General features: G+C 41.3%; 1 protein-coding gene across 1 annotated transcript in view; it reads left to right on the top strand.

Moving 5' to 3' along the window:
- CACNA1C (calcium voltage-gated channel subunit alpha1 C) overlaps positions 1–22557 on the top strand; it is a 427407-nt gene that overhangs the window by 363720 nt on the left and 41130 nt on the right. Inside the window, exons 31-32 of the mRNA XM_088521659.1 lie at positions 11852–11935; positions 12544–12627. Coding sequence (XP_088377785.1) covers positions 11852–11935; positions 12544–12627 — 168 coding nt within the window. The remainder of the gene's footprint in view (positions 1–11851; positions 11936–12543; positions 12628–22557) is intronic.

The raw sequence follows: 22557 nt of genomic DNA on the forward strand, positions 1-22557 counted from the left end.
CACATCTATTTCTTTCAGGAAATGTTTTATGTATCTTCCTGTTAACTTGGGCACGACTTACTAGTCTAAGAACTGTGAATTTTCATCCGCCGTCATCTTGAGGTAGGAAGATACACTGGTAGAACTACTTCCATGTATAAAGTACGTGTTCATATATCTTGTCAAATCCAGGTCTGTCTGTGCAAGGGGAATCTCAGAGATTTCTTCCTTGAATTACAGTCCTCTGTGAGACAATATATCACAAATCTATTCCATTTGCTTTCAAAGTTGCTTATGGATGTTACCTGTAAAGAATCTTGTGATGACACCATCTGTCCTGTATCAGATAGTTAGTTTAGTCTTTCATTTATCACTGTGACCTTTCTCTGAAGTCCTTCCATTCTTCAATATAATTTTCATAAAACAGAGTTCAGGCTTCTGTGCGCTATTTCAAACAAGTTTCACATTCAGTACAAGGCACATATAATCCCATGTGATCCCAGGATGGGCTCTAACCCTTTGAACAGCGGAAGTTTGCAGTGTCACTCCTTCTCTGTACCTCGTAAGAACCATTCTTACCCATGGTTATTCTTAGTCACCATTAATTGATAGATCTATCTTTCTTTAGTGTTTCTTTCTCCCCAGTGTATTTGCCCATCTTCATTCCCCTTTATGCACCTCTCATTCAGTGTTTATCATGTATATGATGCACTGACATCTTCCTCTCAAACTTGCAAAATGACTCATTTTGTTCCCTTTCACTACTCCATTTCTAGTATGTGTACGCCTCTACACACTACTCCTTGAGCAGCCTGTCACAAAGTCACACTGGCGGCTTCCTGCTGCTCGCGTTCTTCTTTCTCACTGTGATCACAATCTGCCCTTTCTTAGTTAGGATAGATGTCTCAACATCGTCACAAAAAATGAAGTTTATTTCCTATCCTCTTACCCATTGACACCAGGATAGTTAATTTGGGAAATCTAAAGATCTTTGTACTTCTTCATTCTAGTAGCTTTAGAAATACCTGTATAGTTTAATGTGCTGCACTGGCATCATTCATCAGAGTATTTTCTTGCTCCCACTTACCTGGAGAAAACAAAGTAAAGATATTCTACTGATACAAAAAAGTCAGGAAATGTGATTGCAATTGAATGGTCTTTGCCCATCTCTAAAAAACACTTCAGGTCCAGCCTGAAAAAAAAGGTGTGAGAAAAGTAATATGTTGTGGGTTGGAAGAAAAGTATGTTATTTGACAAAAGAGAAGAGTGGGGTCCATTTGATGATACTGTTGAGTAAGAAATAGTGAGCACGGAGAGAACAAGGAATAGCCAGGTAGTAGAGAAAGTGAAGTGACGAAAGTGAGAGCACTAAATAAACAGGAAAGACCATGTCTGGGGATGAAAAAAGCAGAGAGAGGGGAACCACATCTGGAAGGAAGAAAAAGCCATACATAGATAATGGTGAGAAGAACAGGAGAGAATACTCTTACAGGAAGAAAAGAAAAAATAAACCCAAGATCCAGAAAGTGGAAAATATTAGTAAAAAGAGGAAGAAGCAATTGGACAAAAAGGGGCAAGAAAAACAGAAATGGGGCTGGAAATAAAAGTGGATGTGGAAAAGATAAAAAATAAAAGAATTATAAAAGATAAATTATAAAAGATAAAAAATAAAAGAATTAAAAGCAAAGAGGAGAATTTCATAGCTTTTAAGCTAATGAGCATCTTCTTTTTTTGCTTCTACATTTTGCTGAGGTTCACTGGCAGACATCCCAGGTCTTCATGCTTAAACATCAGTATCTCAGCCATAGAGCCTCTCCATGTACTGTTTCATTAAAATAATTTTCAGTTAAAATTGAGTACAGTGCATTTCCACATTTCTGTGGATAAAACTCAGACCTGTGGCAAAAAGGTAATGTGCTTCTTCAGAAATGCCTGCCTTTTTCACCATAACATTTCTGTGGTTGGAGTATGCAAATGCTAAATATTATTCACGATCCTCAGTATACCCAGCAGCCCAGCTGGAGTTACAACACAGCAGCTTCAACAAGCCCAGCCACCAGATGACCAGAAACCCTTGACATTTCTACAGTGCGTGTCCAGACACTGCACAGCATGTGTGCAGTCAGACCAAGGCTCTCAAAAAGTAGCTGAATCAGGCCCAAGGGTTTTGAAAAGAAACCAGAAGAAAAGAAAAATCATAATTCTGTATTAGTATGTCCTCTGCTTTCTCTTTAGTAATCCTGTTTGCCAGGAATTTTATGCATTTTGAATAACGTATATGTCCCATGGAGATTTGACCATATGGTCTTTTATGTCCACAGGCTTGGGAGGAAGATTGAAACTTTTTTTTTTTAAGCCATTAAGAAAATATGAATGTACTATATGCCAGAGCAATATCTGTAGGTTACTTTGTTGTAACTGAGAAAATTCTGGACATAAAGATCAGGTCATCCCAATCTTTTCTACCCATCAGTTGGTTGGGTATCAAGGATCACCCAGGGGACTTGCTCCTTAGTGCTGCTTGCTCTACAGAACTGCTATCTGTCCTAGAGAAGGAAAAGAAGAGAAAGGCTGAGAAAGTAGGATGGCGACTTACAGCACAGTCTATGCCACAGCGCTCTCACAGCAGCTCCTGTGGCTGCAAGACTTTCTCAGGGAGGAAGGGCTTCCCTCTAGTCAAGGGCCAAAGCAGCGGCTGTTGTTAGTCCAAGAGTTTGTGCTACAGACATACTACACGGGGCGGGTGTTAAAAGGAAGAGGAACCACATTAGAGTGCTGACCCATTAAGTGAAATAACATGCCTGACACAGCAATAGGCCCTTAAGCAACAAATCCTCCAATTTGGTACAGAGAAAGAAATTTTACAACAGGACACGGAGGGATTAGGTTCATCTGGTAACAACTTCCACGAGAGAGGAGTTAACCAGCACATAACTGCCTGCTTCATTATGATAGTCTCAGGAATCTTCCTGGGTACTTCTAGATTTCATTCAGTTCCAGAGCAGATCTTGAGTGTGCACAAGAGATGGGCTATTCTTCAGTCTGTGAAAGAAGGAAGGTAGTGCTAAACTAAAATGTTTCTATTGTGAACATGTTTATATTCTGAGATGGCATAGGCCATGACTCCACCTAAACGTGCCATGCAGAAAAAAAAAAAAAAAAAAAAAACATTTTGTAAAAGAAGAAACTAAGACTGATGAGAAACTGATTTTTTTTTTAGCAATTTCCAGCTCACAGATGTTCTTGAATCTGGGTTTGGAAACGTCAAAGCCTCCCTAATGAACAGTGGTTGGCATCCTGTATGAAGCATACTGGTCTCTATCCAGTTTCCTTATGGAAAATGTATGTCACAAAAACTTACCAGAAGAGTTGATTTCATTTGGTTTCTTTGTTGGTGTTTCCAAAGAGGCCAAGAATGAAATTATATGAAAACAGGTTTTCCCTTTTCGTGTTAAAACCTTGTTCATTCATGTCATGGCTGAAACAACAGGTGAGGAATTGGAAGACTATTTGGCCTACTGCTTTCTATGTTACAGTTGTTTAAATGCAGGACATACTTATTCTTGGAGGAAGAAGACTTTTTTTTTTTTTCCACAGAAATAGCTCCTCTATGTATTTCTATATAGAATGTGTGAATATCCTAGCATTGGTCAGCCAGAACTATGCAGTCCTCCAGCTTTCTGAAGGATCAGTGGATCAATTCAGTTTGCAGAAATAACTGTTATAAAAGATGGATAAAAGCTTCAATGAGGGAGCACCTTTTCCTTCACAGTAAACGTACCCAAAGAATTTGCATATTACTGCAACACTGTGACAGATTTATTTTCAGTCTGGCACTTGAGGGTTCTAATGTCATTATAAATGATCAAAAATAATGATATGACTGCACAATGCAACAGTGTGGGAAGTACTGTATTAGCTATTACACTTAATTATTTAATACAGAAAATTATTCACACAGTGTTAAAAGCCCAGTGGGATGGTGCACCAGGGTCTCATTCACAAAAGCATAGGCAGCTTCAGCAACAGCATGTGAATGAAACAGTTCCAGGGAAAAGTGACTCGCTCTCACTCACAGAAGAAAAATATCAACTCTCTATCACTTCTATCACAAAGTTTTTTAAAAGAGCCAGAAGTTCTCACAAATATGAATCTTCTGTTCATGTCAGAACGGTACCAGAAAGCAGACTGTGATATAGCTCTTGTAATGTAGCCCCAGGTAACTTTTCATCATGTTAGGAAATTACATTTCCAGGGCTATATGGTTACTGGACTCTAAGCTAATTTCTTTATCACCCTTCTGGCTTCTGTGGGACTTTGGAGACTTCAGGTCTCTATATTTCTGCCTCCCAAGTGTAAAATGAGGAGAGCTATCCTCTTTAGTAAAGTATTGTGATTGGTGGATGGCGTATAAAAGCCAGCATTATATGAAAGTAATCATTATTTATTAATTAATATATTATTTTATTAACTAAGCTAAGACTAGGCCATTTCTGGAAAGGAGATGACATTAAAAAAAAAAAAGAAAGCTGCTCAGAAAGCTGTCAATGATGTTGTAGAAAGACTGGGAGTCTTTCTACCAGGGAGTATGCGTTTTCCATGCAGCAACCATGTCAGAGTAGACCGCAGCCTTTTCACCTGGTAGATACAAGCACTGAGAAACTATTCCAAATCCAGCCCCTTATGCAGATCGTTTCTTCATCTGTTGTCTGCCAGTGCCTTATCTTCCCACAGCAGTAAATGGCTCTTTACTCTTAAAGATATATAAGTTCTGTTCTTGCATTTTATTACTTGTGCTTTACTTCTTTGGAAATCTTCCTTCCCAGACTGAGATTTCAGTCTTATGCAGTTGACAATCATCAGAAACTGCAAAGTCCCATCCTTCTGCTCTTTGTGTAGGACTGTTTCATGATGTTGGTTTGGTTTATTTTATTCAAGATTTGTTTTTTGGCTCTCATCAAGACCTGTTTATTCTGATCCTTAAAAAATCTTTGAGGATCTACAAATTCTTCCTAATGGAATTTGACGGCAAAATTATCATAGATTTCACCATGCAGAACACTTTGTGTGATAAATGAACTGTTCAGAAATAGCAGTCCATCACATTGATTCCTCAGTCTTTCCAGTAAAGCTGATGCTGATTTTATTTCTCTTTACTGAGAATGTGCCTGGTTTCTGACTGCAGGGCAGTAATTCTTAAATGATTGCAATGCAATTAATGTTCATGAGTGCTACCTCCTTCCGTACCACTGTACCTGCAAGGGATCTGGAGGAAGTTCAAAATATTTTATTTTATTGCTCCAACTGGCCAGCAGGATGGAGAAGAGAGCTTTCCATTACTCTGCCTCCATTTTCACGCACTTATAGCAAGGAAGCCTTCAGCATTAGTGTTCTCAGCCGTATCTGTCCTTCCTTCACAGGAAGCTATGAGCGATCCAGGCCAAGAGCGACATTGGGATCAGCTAGATGCCAGTTTCAGTACGTCTTGTTGTTATCGTTCCTTCAGGCCTTCTGAGCATACAGCCTTTGCTGCCTCTAGAAGATGCTTCCGTAAAAAATGTTCCCTGTTCCTTTTGCTGTGCTTCCACTCCGGTCTTTAGAGGAACTGGTGACCCTAACATTGCCCTTCCGACTGAGTGTTCTGTACTGCAATGACAGGCACTTTTGAGTAATTGAAAGTAGATGGAGGTGAGGGATAACTGTACCATCGCTTTGGTGAGCACAAAAGGGCTTATGGTAGCATCTAGAAAATACAATTCTGGTGGAATAAACTGGGCTGCAAGATCTGGAAATGGGAGTTCCCTGTTCACAGAACAGATATGATAAAGGCAGTTCTGGCAGATGCCCCACTGTTACTGATTATCTGAAGGTGTGGAGAGCATGAAAACATTCTCATCTTACTCAAGAGACTATAAAGCCTTTTTTTTCATTATAAGTTTCTCAGAAGAGGCTTTGTGGAACTCAGTAAGTCGGTTCAAGCAAAAGTTTTTTTTTTTTTTTTTTTTTTTCTATGATAGAGATACTTATCCCCTAGAAGCACACCTGAGATAGGTAAGTCCTTTAGCAACTGCAGGCTCTAAAGCAATTATCAGAAGATGATCACTTGTAACCAGTAACAAACTACCCCAGATTTATACCAGTGGCCTAGAAATAAATACTTTGGTGCTTTTGCAGATCACAGAACCATTTAAGTCCTCCAGCTTCTTTGATTCTGCCATGCTGTCCAGTATGTCCAGAAAGGCTGCAGACCCCAGGGGACACCTGTCTGCTCTTAGTTAGATCTTCATATGGAACAACTGTGAGAGAGCATGAATCAGAGTGAGATAGGATCATAAAAGAAAAGATGAGTGTTATTTAGCAAATATTTTGCTTTAGAAGTGGGTCCTCTTATTGAATAAACAAAGAGAAGCAGCAGTTTTCTCTGGAACTGATAAGACCTTTGGAAAGCCCTGGGGAGCTGAAAAGCCTCTCTCCTTGGTTCTTGTCTGCTCAAAGATTTGGTAGAGCACAGCAGGTACTGTGCAATTCCCCACAGCAGTGACTCATTACAGCAATTGGTAGGTGAACTGCTGTGAGTCTCTGTTTCAGAATTAATCCATCAATGGCTGAGCGCTGATAGATAGTATGCAAATAGATGCTGATTTCTTGCAGTCTGTCAGGAGCAGCAGGCAGCAGCATCCTCCACTTTATTCCTTCTGCATTCGGTTCTGCAAATTTCCCTGATTGCTGTTATGGCTAAATGGTATCTTCACATAACAGAATTTGCATTATCTCCATTTAATGATGGAGCTATTGTAGCTTTGTAAGAGTCTTCAGGTTACATGTAAATCTCTTGTATCTGTTTTAAGAAAGTATGTCAAGAGTCACAGAGTAGTATAATGTCATTTCATTCAGTTCTGTTTTCCAGTGAGACTGTCCCTTGCAAAAATACTTTCTAGGAATGCTTTTTTAATGAAATCTGAGAGCTCTCTCATGCTGAGGCTCTAAATGGCCTGCAGCATTTGCAGAAACATATTCATATTCTAAGCAAATATCTGTCTCATTTTGCAAATCACTAGCAAAATCTGCTTTGGTGTCCTTTACAATGATCAGGATTTTTTGCTAAGAAATCATATGGAATATCAGTAAACCGGACCCTTTCTTACCTTCCTATCTATTCTTTCCAACTGATTAATATTTTCCCTATTGTTTGCACATACAGGTTTATTTCAGATAAATGGAGACAAGTTTCTTCTGTCAGTTTGCTTTCTTCTCAGGCTCCATAGGTATCTTGCTTTCTTCTCAGGATCCATAGGTATCATAGAGTTTCTTCTCTGCCACCATCTCTTCATCTATGTATTCTTCCACACATACATATGTATCTTTCCTTTTTTTTCTGCAACACTTACAGGAGCTTCTGCCACTAGGGACCATCTGCCCTACATTCAAATCTCACGCAGTGAATAGCCTTGACCCTCACTGTGTCCTTCATTTTGAGAGGCTTTTCACTGAGGGATTTGTTAATTCTCACTAACCACCTAGTAAGAGATGCAAATGAAAACCCATGACTAAGCACACAAATAACTGTACATCAATTAACATAGAGGTGACCCTGCAACTCCCACAGGGCTGGATTCTCATAATCCAGAGGGTACCACGATTCCAAGAGCCTCCTCCTAGGGATTTTTGCCTTCAGCATAGCCATACAGCGCTCCAGCAGCAGTGCACTCTTATTATGGGCCCAGGTGACTCTCAGTTCAGACCTTCAGACAGACTCCAGTGGGCAATTTTTCCTACTGTTAACGCGGTTTCTTGGATACTGCATTTAGGATCTCATATTCACAGGAGGTAAAAGAAACGGTCTCCAGAGATTTCAGTAGCTCCATTTGTATCAAAACAATCCCCAGAATCTTTGATAGCTAACCTCAGCAATTAGGAAACCTAAAATGATTGGCATATTCATTCTGAAATGATACAATGTCTGCTCCCCTCACACAAATGAGATTCCATTCCAGTCAGCTGCTGCATATTTATGCTCAGCCTTTCATTAACTTATTGATCATGTGGTGACTCACTATCCTTGGCTATCTTTGAGGAAACAAAAAATGGGAAAAATGTGCTCTGATGGTAAGGTATTTTCATGTTTCTTGAATATTCAGTCCAATCCTCCTGGTCTCTTTCTGTCCTCCTTTCTCCCCAAAAGCTTCATGAGTCTCCAGAGAACTCCCATAAGAGAGGGCAACTACCATTCCCCAATAAGCCCTGGGGCTGCCATAGTATGATATGTAATTATACTGCTAAGTCAGTGTCAAGCATCTCCCTTTAAGGGTAAAATATGGTATTACACTCTGAATTCCTGTACTGCAAAAACAAACAGTGCCATCAATTCACTTCCAGTCAGACCTCCACCCCCTTGGGAAAAGTATACGGAACTTTCTGGTGGGAAAAATCGTTTGGAAATACAATCTCTTTATTAGAGTGAAACCTCTTCCTTCGTTCAGCTTGTCTTTCGTTAGCCACCCTGGTACACTCCAGTGAGGAATGTGGCTTTAAGAGGTACTTTGAGGTCACAAGATGCAAATCCCCAGAGGTCTAGTTCACTCTCTGTGTGTACTCATAACTCTTGACAAAATTATGAGGTCTGATCCAAAGCTAAGTAATCACATGGTCATTCGTAGGTAAATGTCTCTAAGGAGGGTGGCTTTTTAAGGAAAGACTCCTTTAACTTGCACATGAATGAGGCGTCTATGTACTCTGTTTTCTTTGAGCTCTATTACTGTGCATATCTTCTTAATTTTTACCCTTCTGTGTGAAATACAGAGGGAGGAGGTGAGGAGGAAAGGAATGTTTTAAAATTCATGCATTTTCTTAATTCAACACTAGTGCATTGGATATGGGGTTGAATAAAACTGCATTCATGTCCATGGTTCCTCTCTATCACTCCTATGAGAGTACAGGAGGAAGAGAAGGGTTCTCTGAGTCCACCTGGCAGCCGAGCAGTAGCGTGCCAGGATAGTGTTCCTTCTGTGACTGCCTCACAGACCAGCCCGTGGCTTTCAAAGCAAGAACCTGGCAGATGAGACTCAGCAGAGCATCCCTGGGGAAAGAACTCAAAGGGCAAATCTGGAGCAATTCCACAGAAGTTAGCAGAGTGGCTCCACACATGCTGTGATCTCACAAAGGTCCAAATCCTGTATCTGCAATGGCAATGAGAAGGGGACCTTTTCTTTCCAGGTCAGAATCTCTCCTTAGATGTGCCACCTGTGTCAGCATAATGCCACTGCTTTCAGTGAGGTTACATTACTGCATCAGGAAGCAGAATTTAACTCGGTGGATTCCGTGGTCATCTATGGACAGAATTTGATGTCACTTGTCAATCTGGTTTTGTACCAAAATGAAATGCAGTTGTAACAGCAGTCACGGCTGTAGGGCTCTGCGTCCAGAGTTGCTCAGTAAAAAGAAATTGCTAATTTGGTTACCCCAAAAATATTATTTGCTATATGATTAGTATCATGCAGCTAATAAAAATCACAATGTATCCATCACCACAGATTTAAAAGCCTTAATTTTTGTGGGTGAAACCCTGCACAACTTGTTTCTAATCTTCACCCTTGCAGCTGCCCAAAAGCAAACTCTGTTTTTCCTGTAGTTGTTTACATTCCTGCTGAAATCCTTAGTTGTTCCCAAACTGTATAGTTGGAAAAGGAAATAGAAGATAGCCAAGCTACTGAACGCAGGTGCTCATTTGGCTGTGCCACATGAGCAGTGCCATTGCCTTCAGCAGGACTGTCCACATGAACAGGGGCAGGAGGATTGGGCCTGTTGTCTTCTACTCCATTCTCTTTGATTCTGCAAGTGTCTTCTCTGCCAAGGTCGTATCAGGCTGCAATGGCACTTTTTGCAACTCTGTATGATCTGTGTCTGTCCTTTATTTATTAAAATGCGTGTGCCTCTACAGTTTAATCTGCCATTCTCTCCCTCCCCTTCCTCTAATTACAGTTTTTTTCCAGGTCCATCTGGTTGCTAACGATGCTGGACATCACCGCTGAATTCATTCTAATAAATGTTATGTATTTTCTAGGCTGGATGCTGAATAATAATATTCTCTGAATTTGCTTTTGCTTCTGTTTCCTTCCTCCCTGTTGTAGTTAATTGTGTAGTGATGAGTAGTCATGGGATGATTTCTCCTCGCAGTGTTAAGTTACCTGTTAAGTTACCTATTCCAGGCAAAATACAGGGCTTTTCGAAGTCCTCCCTACCAGCCCCCTTCACAGGTGTGAAACCAGTTGGGCAGTATCTTTCTCTGCCACCTTTTTTTTTCTTTCCTGCTCATGTATAACACAGCTTGCAGCCATCAGTCTCCAAAGCATCTGGTCAGCAGTGTCTCAAAGTTTAGAAAGAAACTTTTTGCCAGTGTCTGCTGCAGGCATTGGCCGAGCCCACAGTAATTGCAGGTTCCCAAGCCTGGCTTCTGCAGTGCCAGTGCTGGGATTCGCCCCCACTCCCAGCCCTGCTTTTTGCGTTCTGCAGCACTGCCTGGGAACACAGGCTCACAGTTTACCCATGACCTGACTCTCTGGCTAAGAATAGCAGTCGCAGTGCAGCTTGGGTTCAGTCTCACTGGAGACATGCCACAGCTGGGAAACAGGGAGGTCAGATTAGCCTGTGCTCACAAAGCCAAAACACGAAAAAGGAGCACAGAAAGTTTGGTCTGTTTGCTCGTTTCAGAACCGTAGAACAAGGGAAGAGGTGTGCAAAGGTATTTTGTAAGCCAAGATAAAATTTCTTTGCTTATGATATTAACTTGAACAGGAAGCAGACAAAGAGAAGCTTTTCTTCCAGGCTGAGCAGGGCTTTTTTTTTTTAAGGATTTTGTATCCTCATGGTACATTCAGCAAAAAGTTATGCAGGATGGGGAAGGCAAGCAGTGCAGATAAGCTGCTTCTGAGTGCTGCTGAGGACAGGAGATGCATCATGCAAGCTACTTCTGCACAGGAAAATGAAGGTGGGAGTTTAGCATATGCTAGAAGCTCTACCATAGCACGCTGTAGACAGCTTATGTCTCAGTAGTGCAGGGGCACAGTCACTAGCATGAGTTAGCAACATGACTTGTTCTGAGCACATGCTAAGGCCAACTTTGGTTCCATCTTTACCCCTTCCTGCAGGATACACTGCCACGTGCTGCATTCACACTGTCATTTTGCAGTGCAGAAGTGCTTTCAGAGTAACAAAAATACCAGCCTGTCCGTGTAGTTTAAGAAAGGGACTAGGACATTAGCAATAGAAATTTTAGGCTAATAGCTGTCATAATATGCGTTGTGGCTGGGTAAAAAAGAAACATGACAACCAGTGAGCTTTAGCGAGCACATGCCCTTGCTCAGGAGTGCCCTCGGTTGACACGGGGCACCTGGTCCTTGTTAGTGCGAGCGCACAAGCCTCACATACAACGTACAGACTGGTGGCTTTATTCTCACTGGGAGAAGGGGAGCGATTTTTTTGAGATGGCGTGGCACTTCCCCGCACTCTTCCCCAAACCAAAGCTAAACCCATGTGAAACGGGGAAAGGCCGTATGCTGGTAGGAATTGGAGATGTCCAGAGGAGCTGGTCCTGCAGCCTCTTCTCCATGCTCGAGGACATCCGTGTAGCTTCCCTTCAGCCCCTTCTCAGAGGCAGAGGGAAGCAGTTACTGGCCTGGGGCACATTAGCTGGAAAGGGCTGCTCGCACAAGCCAGGGATGTGAGCACTGGCCGGCAGCTTGAGATGCAACAAGTAGATTTAAGAGGAATACCACTTGAGGTGTCAGGGCAGAAATTCTAATGGTAATTTTGAACTGTTTTTGTCTGTCTAACATTCCTTTTTAATCCCCATCCTGCCTGCCCCTTCCTTATGTAGGGTTACTTTAGTGATCCTTGGAATGTTTTTGACTTCCTCATCGTAATTGGCAGCATTATAGACGTCATTCTCAGTGAAACTAATGTGAGTATTACTCTACCCTCCCCAGGATACCACCACCACCTCCTCCTCCTCTGCTGTTCCTTCTCTCTTTCTCTCCTTCTTTCTCTTTTTTATTTTTTATCGTTTTTTTTCCTCTAGTCATGCTTTTATTGAACTTGCCGTCGTCCTTCTCCTTCTCCCAGGGAAAAAAAAAGGAGGGGGGGAAACACCTCCTTCTTTTTCACTTGTCATAGCTCGCCCCGAGGCTGTGACTGGTGAAAGCGCACAGAGTTTGGGGTGTGTGTGCTTTTTTTTCCCTCCAAAAGGTAGACATGCTTGAGTGTAACTTTCTGACTAACCAGGCTTTTGTTGATACCCTCCATCATGTGAAACGTTACAGAGGTTTGAGCAACCAATACTGTAGAGTGGTAAGAGACTATTTAATATGCCCACATAACCTCTTTCTTTTCTTATTTTTTTCCTCTTCTCTCCCTCTTTCATGCTTTTTTTGTTTTGTTTTGTTTTTTATTTTATTTTATTTTACTTTTTACCTTTTTTCCCTCTTTCTCTCCCTCTCTTTCTTTCTCTCTCTTCTTCTTTCTTTCTCTTCCTTTCTCTCTCTCTTTCCTTGGCTTCTCTGCCACATGCAGCACTATTTCTGTGATGCATGGAATACATTTGACGCCTTGATTGTTGTGGGTAGCATTGTTGATATAGCAATCACCGAGGTGAACGTAAGTAGCTGGCGTCTGTCCATGATCGTGCCTGCTCTAACATTCATTTGTCTTTCCCGGGTTCTTTTATTTTTCCTCCCCCTTCCTCCTTTCTCTTGGGTTTGTTTTAAGAGCATTTTGTTTAGTTTTAAAGCTTTCTCTCTCTCCTTTTTTTTTTCCTTCTGTTTTAATATTTGGAACGACTTAAAGGACTTTTTGACTGTTGCATCATTTTCTTTCCTTCATAAACCGCCTGGCATGAATTAAACTGTATAGCAGGAAAAGTGATGGGAATTGTGGAGCGTAAGTGAAAAAGAGATTTGTGCCATGGGAAGTTGCTAGAAGAGTCCCAGGCCAGCACTTTGGTCTACCCAGTGTTATGCTTTGCTTCCCATGGCAGTTCAATACCCTCCACCCCACAGAGATCTAAAGGTCAGTTCTTTCGAGGTGGAACTGTGGGAACCAAACCTAGAATCCTTCTGTCTGGTGCTCCCTTCCTACCCCACCCAGGCTTCCTCCAAAATAAATAAGGACCAAATCAACTCTATTTAGAGGAACCTGCTCCTAACACTTAGTTTCTAACTTAAAAAAAAATAGATACCTTATAAGAAAAAAAAAGGCACCAAGAAAAAACAGGTGTCTGTGAGTAAGCCCAGTTCAGTTTACTCCATCTCACAAAATCCACCAACACAATTAATGGTGATGCCCATCTCAGTGGACAGGTGAAGGATTGAATGAGCCGTGGAGACTGAAATGAGCAGCTAATGTTCAAAGATTAAATCACATCAGACATTTTTTTTTCCTCTGTCTTTACTGCGAGTAGGGGCAAAAGACCCATCGGGTTTAGGAGCATGGACAAAAGTAATACTACTAATCCAGCTTAGTGGAGCCAGGAAAGTAGAAAGACTGAAAAAATGCTGTGAGGATGTTTAATGTAGAGCAAATCCATTATGAATTTGCAAAATGATATGGCTAGTGAACAAATATTCCAACTTGGAATTGTTGTTTACCATAGAGGTAATACAATGCAAGAAAAAAAATGACAGCATAGTTTTCACTCTTGGGAGAAATTATAGACAACATTTTGAAAAGATCAAAATACTTTATTTAGAACAAAAATGCTCTGGTATTTGGTGAACTTTATTTTTTGTTAAAAACTTTCTTCATTTTTCTAAATTCTAAAGCAAGGAGTTTTCTCCAAATTGTAATATTGTGATTTTGAACCAGAAAAATATTTTATTTTCTTCTATTTTCCTTGTATTTTGAAAGAATGGAAAATAGTCCCTAAATAAAAATGAACCTTTTTTTTTAACATCTCTTAAGTAAGTGTTCTGTCTCCTGCTATAATTTTGTTCAGAATGTAGTAGATGTTTTTGATTGCACCTTTACTAGAAAGATATTAATGTGGGGCTGAGAATGTAGAGGGAAGTTCAGATGATCAGCAAGCTCGAGTAATTAATTTTAAAGAACAAAATGAGAGCCTTTTATATGTCATCCTTGTCAGAAGAAAGCTAAAATAGAAACCTGGTGGTAGCCTGGAGAGTGTGCAGATGTTCAAATCTCACCAAAAGAGACAGTATTATACATGAGGAAATAGCTATCGTTAGTGGGAGATGAATTTATGCCTAGCATCAAGAAGACCTACCTCAAAAAGTCTTCCAAGTGAAAATGCTGTATGGCAAGAAAATGTAATGGTTCCATTTGAAGAAATTTGGAGTAATTTCCTATAAATTAAAGAACTTCTTATATCAAGTTTTGATGCACTTTGACATATATATCCCAAAATTTCAGCCTTTGAGTGAAAGATATCCATCCAGGCTTTTTTTTACTGTTAGTAGAAATACACACTTCCACAGGCCAGCTGATTCCTTCCTATGTAAGTGTCTGTGAGAGGTGAGATGAACTGCTTTTTGGAGGTGCCCATCCAAAGAATGACTGTAGAGTGTTTAAGTTGTTAGACTGCTCTAGACACTCAGCTCTTAGGCACTACATTTAAGCAAGGTAACTGGCAACCATTCTCAGCATGTTGTAGAGCAGATCATGCTGCTGCTAACTGTGCTATGCAGTCCTGCGCACAGATCTTCAGTCTCCAGGGCTATCCATATTGGTGTATGTAATAACCACTGATGAGACTCTCTCTTTTTCCCTTTATGTATCAAAATTCAAGTTCAGTTCCCTGTTAGCTGAGGCTGAAACTCCATTTTTTTGCTGCAGAAGTCTATGAAAAATGAGGGTGTGCCTCTGTCTAAAAAAATGTTGCCTGACTTAGATGAGGAGGCAGCAGTACTTGTTTAGGAAGGGTTGTGGACAGCATTTCAGGATGGTCCCTGTGTTTCCTCTAAAGAATCCTTTCCTTCTATACAGTTTTACAGATTTCTGCACACTTTTTTTTTTATCTGGCATGTTTAAATCTTCTCTTTTTATCTAGGCAAGTCCTTTGCTACTAGTTTCTAACGTTTGTTACTAAAAACTTGCACAATCTTTTGATGCACTGATAAATGAGCAGCAGCTATGGATGGAGTTTGTTCTGAAATGTTTTGAAACCCCTTTGCACTTATAACCCTATTGAATAAGAGAATGTATTGTATGTTGGTTTGTCCTGTCGGATTCCCTTACCTGCTGGCAGCACTTGGTATGTTATATATTTAGCAGATGGGTGTTGGAAGTATCAGCCCATCTTGGATGGGCAGTTGTCATCTTCCCAAGCAGTGAGGCAGTTTATCAGATGCACTTCTTCCCTTCTCCTCAGGAGCTTGTTGCTTTCTTGCTGTTTGTGGGTTTGAGCAAACCCTGCCTTGTGTCTCTGTACACTGTCCTGTCTTGTTCCAATAGACCTGGAGTCTGAAAAAGAAAGAAAAAATAAACCCCAAAACATCAACGAGCTCCACTAATTGGAGATGTTTAGCCTGGTCAGGTGCGGGTAAGATGTTTCTGCCCAAGTCATTAGAAGCTGAAGAACATTAGTGGTAGGATCTTGGAAGTTGCTGCTCTTGGATCTAAGGTCAGCCTTTACTGTGGTCGGTTAGTGAATATGGAGACACCTGGCATAGGTTTTGACGTGGGGCCGTGGGATCCTGAAATTTCCTTGAGGTTCACCAGACATTTGTGCTCAGAGGAACCATATCCAGGCGGTTTTAGGTGCTATAGCTGTGGTTACTGAGGGAACTCTGGCTGACAAGTACTGTGGTATGTGTGTACACTTGCATCTACTTCTGCTGTTCCCCATGCTGTTTATTTTTTTCACTTTTGACAATAATGTTTGGTTTTTGAAAAGGTATTTCCCAAACCAAAACCTTTGTTAAGAGATATGTGAGTGTGCGTGTGTGGGTCTTCAGGTGTGTGCTCCACTGGGTATAGTATTTTTTCCTGAATGTCTTTGGGCTACAGATCAATGGGCGAGTGCATAGACATGAATGTGTGTGTGAGGGGAAGGCAAATGTGTATGCAAGCAACGTGTTTGTGTTCTGAGTGGTTGTTGATGGAGACATGTGGGTCGTTTTGTGTGTGTCTGAGCATATACGAACACATTTTCAGAGCCAGTGTGGCTCTCCTAGTGTGCTAGTCTGATCTGCTTATGGGTGGATGTTTGTGTCTGGGAATTGACTGTGTGTGGGCATGTTCATCTGCATGCCTTGGATGAATGTACACTTGCATGTCAAGCTGAGCATTTGTTGGCTAGCATGGCCTGTGTGTGGCGAGGAGGCATGTACTCACGCTTTGGGCTCCCAACTGTCCATAGCATTTCTAAAATTTCAGGCAAACCCCCACTCAAATCACCTCCATGACATGGAAGAATATGAAGAGATAACTCTAATAGCATCCAACTGTAACTGGGGAACATTTCCCAGCTCCCCCCAAGCCAGCTCCACAGACTCATGGATGCGTATTATAAATGCAAAAGGCACAGGATGGATTAAAATCTTGCAGATCTGGAAACTTTAGGGAGTGACACAGTTTCTGCCAAATTCACTTTTAAATGAGCTTATTTTCAAGCTTACTACATGACTACATTTTCAGAGCTTTGTTTCTTATTAAGTGTTATACAGCTATCTTCCTAGCCGTAAAATGAAGATTTTTCAACATTTTCTATAAACACTGATTTTATTTTGAGCCACTTCTAGACAACCTACTAAATAACCAAAAGGTTTGGGTTTTTTGATTTTTTTTTTCAATCTGCTATTAAAAAGGAATAAACGAGGCAGAAATCACATCTGCCCTGTTTCAGCTATCTTTAAACAGTAAGACCACACATGAGCTTTGGGGGATAAGATAAAACATGATATAATGTTTGGGGTCTGGGAGGCAGGGCCGGTGGGTTGTATTTCTTGAACTTTAACTTGATCCCTGTGCCGAGGTCTCCCCTTCGGTAAATTGCAGGTTGTTATCATTCCCCAAGTAAAGCAAGCAGTCGTTAGTGTTTAGAGAGCACTTTATGGTCCTTCTTGGAAAACACTGTGGTGCTAAAAATGATTACTATCATAATAATAAAATGAAATAAAGTATTATAGGAGTTGAACAAAAGCCAGCAGATTGGGAGCATGTCATCCAAGAAGGAGCCACAAGCAGGGGCTTACATTTCCTCCCTGTCCACATCGGCAGCCAGAGCCCCGAGTTCAGTCCTGTGAAGATGACTGACAGCCTCCTGTCCCCTCCTCTAGGCAAAGATTCTCATTACGTTTTGTTGTGCAGTACCAAAGGAGGAAATCGAGTTTGATTTGTGCTCTGAGCTACAGTGCCCAGAGTGGTAGAAGAAAACAGCCAGACCCTGAGCCACTGAAAAAGCTGCTGAAGTGATGTGTTTTCTCCTGACAGTGTCAGACTGAAGATTAACTGTGACTGAGTCTTCATTTGCCAAAAAAATAAAAGCAGTTCTCATGGCAGCTTCTGCTCACCTGGATGAGTTTCTGTGGCCAGTTGAGAGTTGGTTCCATTTGGACGTGATGGGCAGCTCATGGCGTGCAGATGTGTGACAGTTATAGAGGCATGTTCGTGTGGGAGCGTGTGTGTCTACAGAGCACCAGCACAGACACCAGTGGCAGTGGCGATGTCATGTGCTTGATTCTGTCTGGAGAGGATGTCAGGATGGAGGGTTTGTGTTTACGTGTGCCCAGCCGTGAGCCCGTCCTTCCCGATTCTGTCGGTGACTGTGAGCGGGTTTGCATGCGAGGACATCCGCAGTGCCTGGGAGTGCATGGCAGTGACTGAGCAAAAACACCTGGACTGGTGCCTGCCACCTGTGCTAGTCAGTGGCCACAGAAATACTTGCCTGTCTGAGCATGCCTGTGGATGCTGAAGGATGTACAGAGGATGAGGTACATGTCACAGGTACAGAATGCTGTTCAGCAGCACGACAGAGAGCCGAGATGGGGTGCGTGGGGACAGGATGAAAACTGTCTGGGAGAGGTAGGGAATTGGTGGTTAGTGGACCTGTGTGAAATAATGGATGCAGTTTCCATGCATACATTGTCTTCCTGCTGCGGCAGTATGAGTTTCCTGAAGAGTGAGCATTTCCATTTGTCTGAGGGTTGGTGGAAATGTTTTTTTCTTAAGAAAATGAGGAGGTGACAGGAGGAGAGAACAGGAAGGTACAGTGTTGAGTGCTGATCTGATGCATGGTGGCCTGTGGGAGGCACAGGACACAGGGCTTCAGGAAATGATGCCTGTATGAAGAAAGTAAGAGAAATACACTTTGTCGTACTCCTTCCCCTGGAAAATGTTCGCCGGGTCTATTGTGCCCAGGCCTGCTGGATAGTGATTTAGCATTTGTCTGTCGGATACTTAGGAGGACCGAGTACTTTACATCTTGCATTTCTGAAAAGGTTTCTAAGTTCTGGTAGGCCGTTGGCAGAGGGTTTTAGCTATGTTGATCGCTGAGTACTAGTGCAGCAAGACCAGAGAGATACCGAAACCTCAGACCCCAAAAATACTGAGAGGTGCGTGCAGTGTTTTCTCTTTTAGGCTCTTTTATTTCTGAGGGAAAACAGCTCAGGCTTAGACCAGGTGCATGGAGCCTTTTCTTACGATCATCCTGCTTTTGATGTCAAGAGGCTTCATGTCATTTATCATGGGCTCCTGCTCCCATTCTCTAGAATATCTGACAGCATATACTCAAGTCTCCAATTCACCTTTTCCTGCACCCTTCCCTTCTAACCTGCCCCATTCCTTTCTTCCTTTTCTCCCATGCTTTCCTCTCCCTTGTCTCCAGCCACACTAAACCTCACAACCTCACAAGTTCATTTTCACCCTCAATCAATGTGTCTGAAGGCAGAGAACCAGTGGCTTAAACCCTGCAGTCCTTATTCAGGGAGAACTGCCCCAGAGCATTTAATCTGTGTAAGGCTGGAGCAGTTGGCCCCTGTGACACAGTCTTAAACACACACCCCCCCCCCCGCAATGGGAGCAAGGATCGGTGGAAGGACGACACACATCTAGCCTGCACCTCGGTTGGGACTTGCATTTATCTCTGTTGCTGGGTCTGTCTGTCTGCCTCTCTGTCTCTGCCTGTCTGGTTTCTCCGCTTCCCTGCCCTTTGCTGCTCAGATTTTGGCCCTCAGCTGCCACTGGACACAAATCTTTGCAATTCCTAGAACCTGCAAGTTCATTTGCCCAGACTTGCTGGAAGAGGCAGAAATCATCTTCCTCCCCCTCCTTTCTCTCTCTCTCTCTTTCGCCTTTTCAAATCCATCTGGGTAGCGGAGGCCTCCGAATTATGTAGCAAAGGGCTGGAGAAGCACAGTGGCTTCTTTTGACATCTTGTGTTGTCATCCCCTTACTGCTGCCATCCTAAAAGTTGTATGTAGTCCTGCGCTATCCCTCTGTGTGTGTATATGTATGTATATATGACTTGTTTTCTTTTTGGAAATACTGCCAATGAAATTCATTGTGGGGGGATTTAGATTTATTTGTAATGTGTGGTGGTGGTTTTATCTCCAGAATAATGCAGGTAACCCACCACTCTGGCCCCAGCTTCTGTAGTTAGGAAGCCACGTTGAAGCATGGTTGTGAGCTACCAGAGTGGCAAATGCTAGTGCACCGTGGTTTGTTTTGTGAGCATTGGGAAAGCAGCCCTCAAATCTTTGCCAGGCTAGACTTAAATCTATTGGAATTTGGTACCTACCATGCTTAATCAATGATTCTCGTGTGTGTTTTTCATGCTACTGGTGAGAAAGAGATGCAAGAATATTTGACAACAACCATGTTTGAACAGGGTTATTTTTATGGGGTTATGAAGATGGGGCCTCTTTTTTTTTTTTTCTTTTCCTCTTTTGTCTTAAAAATTACTGGTATTCTGAGTGCATTTCCATAGTGCATAACATGATTTGCCCATTCAAAGGAATGCATTTGATAACTTCAGAGCTGCTTCTGTAAGGAAATCTATATGAAAGGTGGGCAAACAGAAAAAAAATTATTTTGCAGGAAAGGGGGCAGTTAATACCAATGACTCTTTCCCCAGGTTATCTGAGCATTTGAGCTATTACCGATGACTAGTAATATTAACAATGCACAATAAGAGTAAAACGTTTGATCTCAATGGGGAAAGACACATTGAAAGATTGTCCACACTACCTAGATCTGAGGAAGCACCTCAGTGTTGTGATTTCCACAAAACTATATGTTATTCTTGGCTTCAGATATTATTCCAGATGCATGGAATAGTCACAATGTATTTTAATGCTGGGGAGATTCAAGATGAGGATAAAGATAAATTTGCCTTACTGGGTAAATCTAATCAAAGATTAATTAAAGTATATGAAACAGAAGATACAGACTCCAGGACAAAACAAAATAAAACAAAACAAAACAAAAAAGAAACCCACTTACAATCTACATGCAAAAACAGTAAAGTGAAGGTAAGAAAAACGAAGGTATCTGGCGCTGTATCTAAATAACCTGATGCAGAAACCTGCTTGGAATTCTTCAGAGTAAAACTGTTGAGAGCTCTCTCTAAAATGGTGAGACACATTGTCTCATTGACTGCACTGGCGACTGGATTGTGCTTTTAATTACCTCCAGCTTTGAAGTGCCTAAAACCTCTGCAGGTTTTAAGGTGTTTTAGGGCAGGAGTCCCAACTACATGTAGAGCTATACATTCTCGTTACAATAATAATAATAATAATAATAATAATAATAATAATAATAATAATAATAATAATAATAGCTAATAGTGGGAACACTAAGTACTACAGGCCTTGTCCTGTGTCAGTTTAGTGGTGAAATATATGCGTACCATGTATATTTAAGTGTAAGGAGCTCTTTTTAAAAGTTGCATTTGGGCTTTCTGATCAGTATTTAACTTGTCACTTTTCTATCACATCACTTAAAAAAAAGTTACAGTTGTCTGGCAACAGCATTTGAGGAATTATACAATTATTTCTTATTTTAATGTCAATACAGTTTTCCACAAAGCTAGTTAAAATGCTCAAAAATAAAAAAAAATAAAATAAAAAATTAGAACTAACCTAAGCTGGTTACATTTTCCATTGGTTTGCTAGCCAGGATAAATCATTCCTTTTGCCTAGAAAAAAAAATCTAATTTTCCCTGAACTCTGATAGAGAATAGAGATCTTTTTATGAATCCAAAGAAAATCTGAGACTCTGATTCCTTGGATACTGTCTTAATGTAAATATTAATTAACGATAGCTCCCCAAGCAGCATAAAATTAGATGTTCTAAAAGGTGTTCAGTTGAGTTTAAATCCAGATAGTTGTGTCATAAAGTACCATTCCCTAAAGCAATGAAAGATGGTTTCTAGTTTTAAATTCTCCTTTTGTAGGATTTGCTTTGCTTAGAACATTCAAGGAATTTTCCAGTATCGCTGTTCCCCACATGCATGTTGCAGTAGTAAAGGCTACAAACTCCCCTGTACTTCAGTAATTCAGATTTGTTGTAAAAAGGTTCTTCTTTCCATCCAAATTGCATCAGTTTTTAACTTCAGTCTTCCAAGAACCCATGTCTTCTAAGAGCCCATGTGTGCATCATATTTTACTATTATACATAGCTAGAGATCTGCTACCTGGCTACTTACTGCAACTTCCGGTTGCAATGAAAGCAGGGAAGGTGATGCAAGAAGGTGAAAGACATGCACATGTATTTAACTTGTTTTCCTCTTTAACTTTTTCTTCTCCTTCGTCATCTTATCTCCAGTTACTTTCCTCAAATTTTGCTGAAATCTCATTCAGCAGAGATCATGTTTCCCATGCTTGCCAGGAGCACTGGGAATAGTTTTCAGCAAGGCAATGGCTAGCTCCCCTCTACTTACTGTGTCAGTGATTTTTTTCCTCTGTTCCTTCAGTTAAGGTACTGTCAGCCAAAGAAAAAGCTTTTTCCCCTTGTGAAGGTTTTAGTACCAGGCACTGAGCAGCGATTCAGCATGGTGATGGGTACTGTTCTGCAAACCTGACGCACAGACTAAAAGGAACTCCAGAGGTTCCCATTAGATAAAGCCTCGAAGCCTTGCTTATGTTTTTGCTGCTGAGAAAAAGAATGTGGCCTCCTAGCCAGACGTGTAATCAAAGATAAACACATACAGCCTAATATTACCCTTTCTAATATAGGCCATCAAGCATCCTCACTTAGCACTCCCTGCTTCACTGCCCAATCCCAGTCTCATATGTACCAACCAGGCAAACATGCTTTATTTATTTCTCACTAGACAATTGCTTTAAGAATTGCTGTGCTCTTACCTTTCATGACTGGTCTCTTCCTCACAGGGATTGTTGAGCGTAAAATGCCAACAAAATTACTTCTGTTCCGTGCATCTTCTCAGACATGTGCTAAATCCAACCCATTCCCAGCTGAATCCAGATGATTTGGCTTGTAGAGACTGGATTGCTTCTGATGGTCGGCAAATTGATGGCCAGAAATGTAGGTCTGGCTCTGTAAGTAAAACTGACTACAGGACAGAGCTGTGGTTGGACATCCCAACTGCTCACATTCCAGTCTTTGTCTCAA

This window comes from Tinamus guttatus, unplaced genomic scaffold, assembly GCF_059628265.1.
Source record: "Tinamus guttatus ecotype Peru unplaced genomic scaffold, ASM5962826v1 Tinamus_guttatus_pri_ptg000125l, whole genome shotgun sequence".
NCBI lineage: Eukaryota > Metazoa > Chordata > Aves > Tinamiformes > Tinamidae > Tinamus > Tinamus guttatus.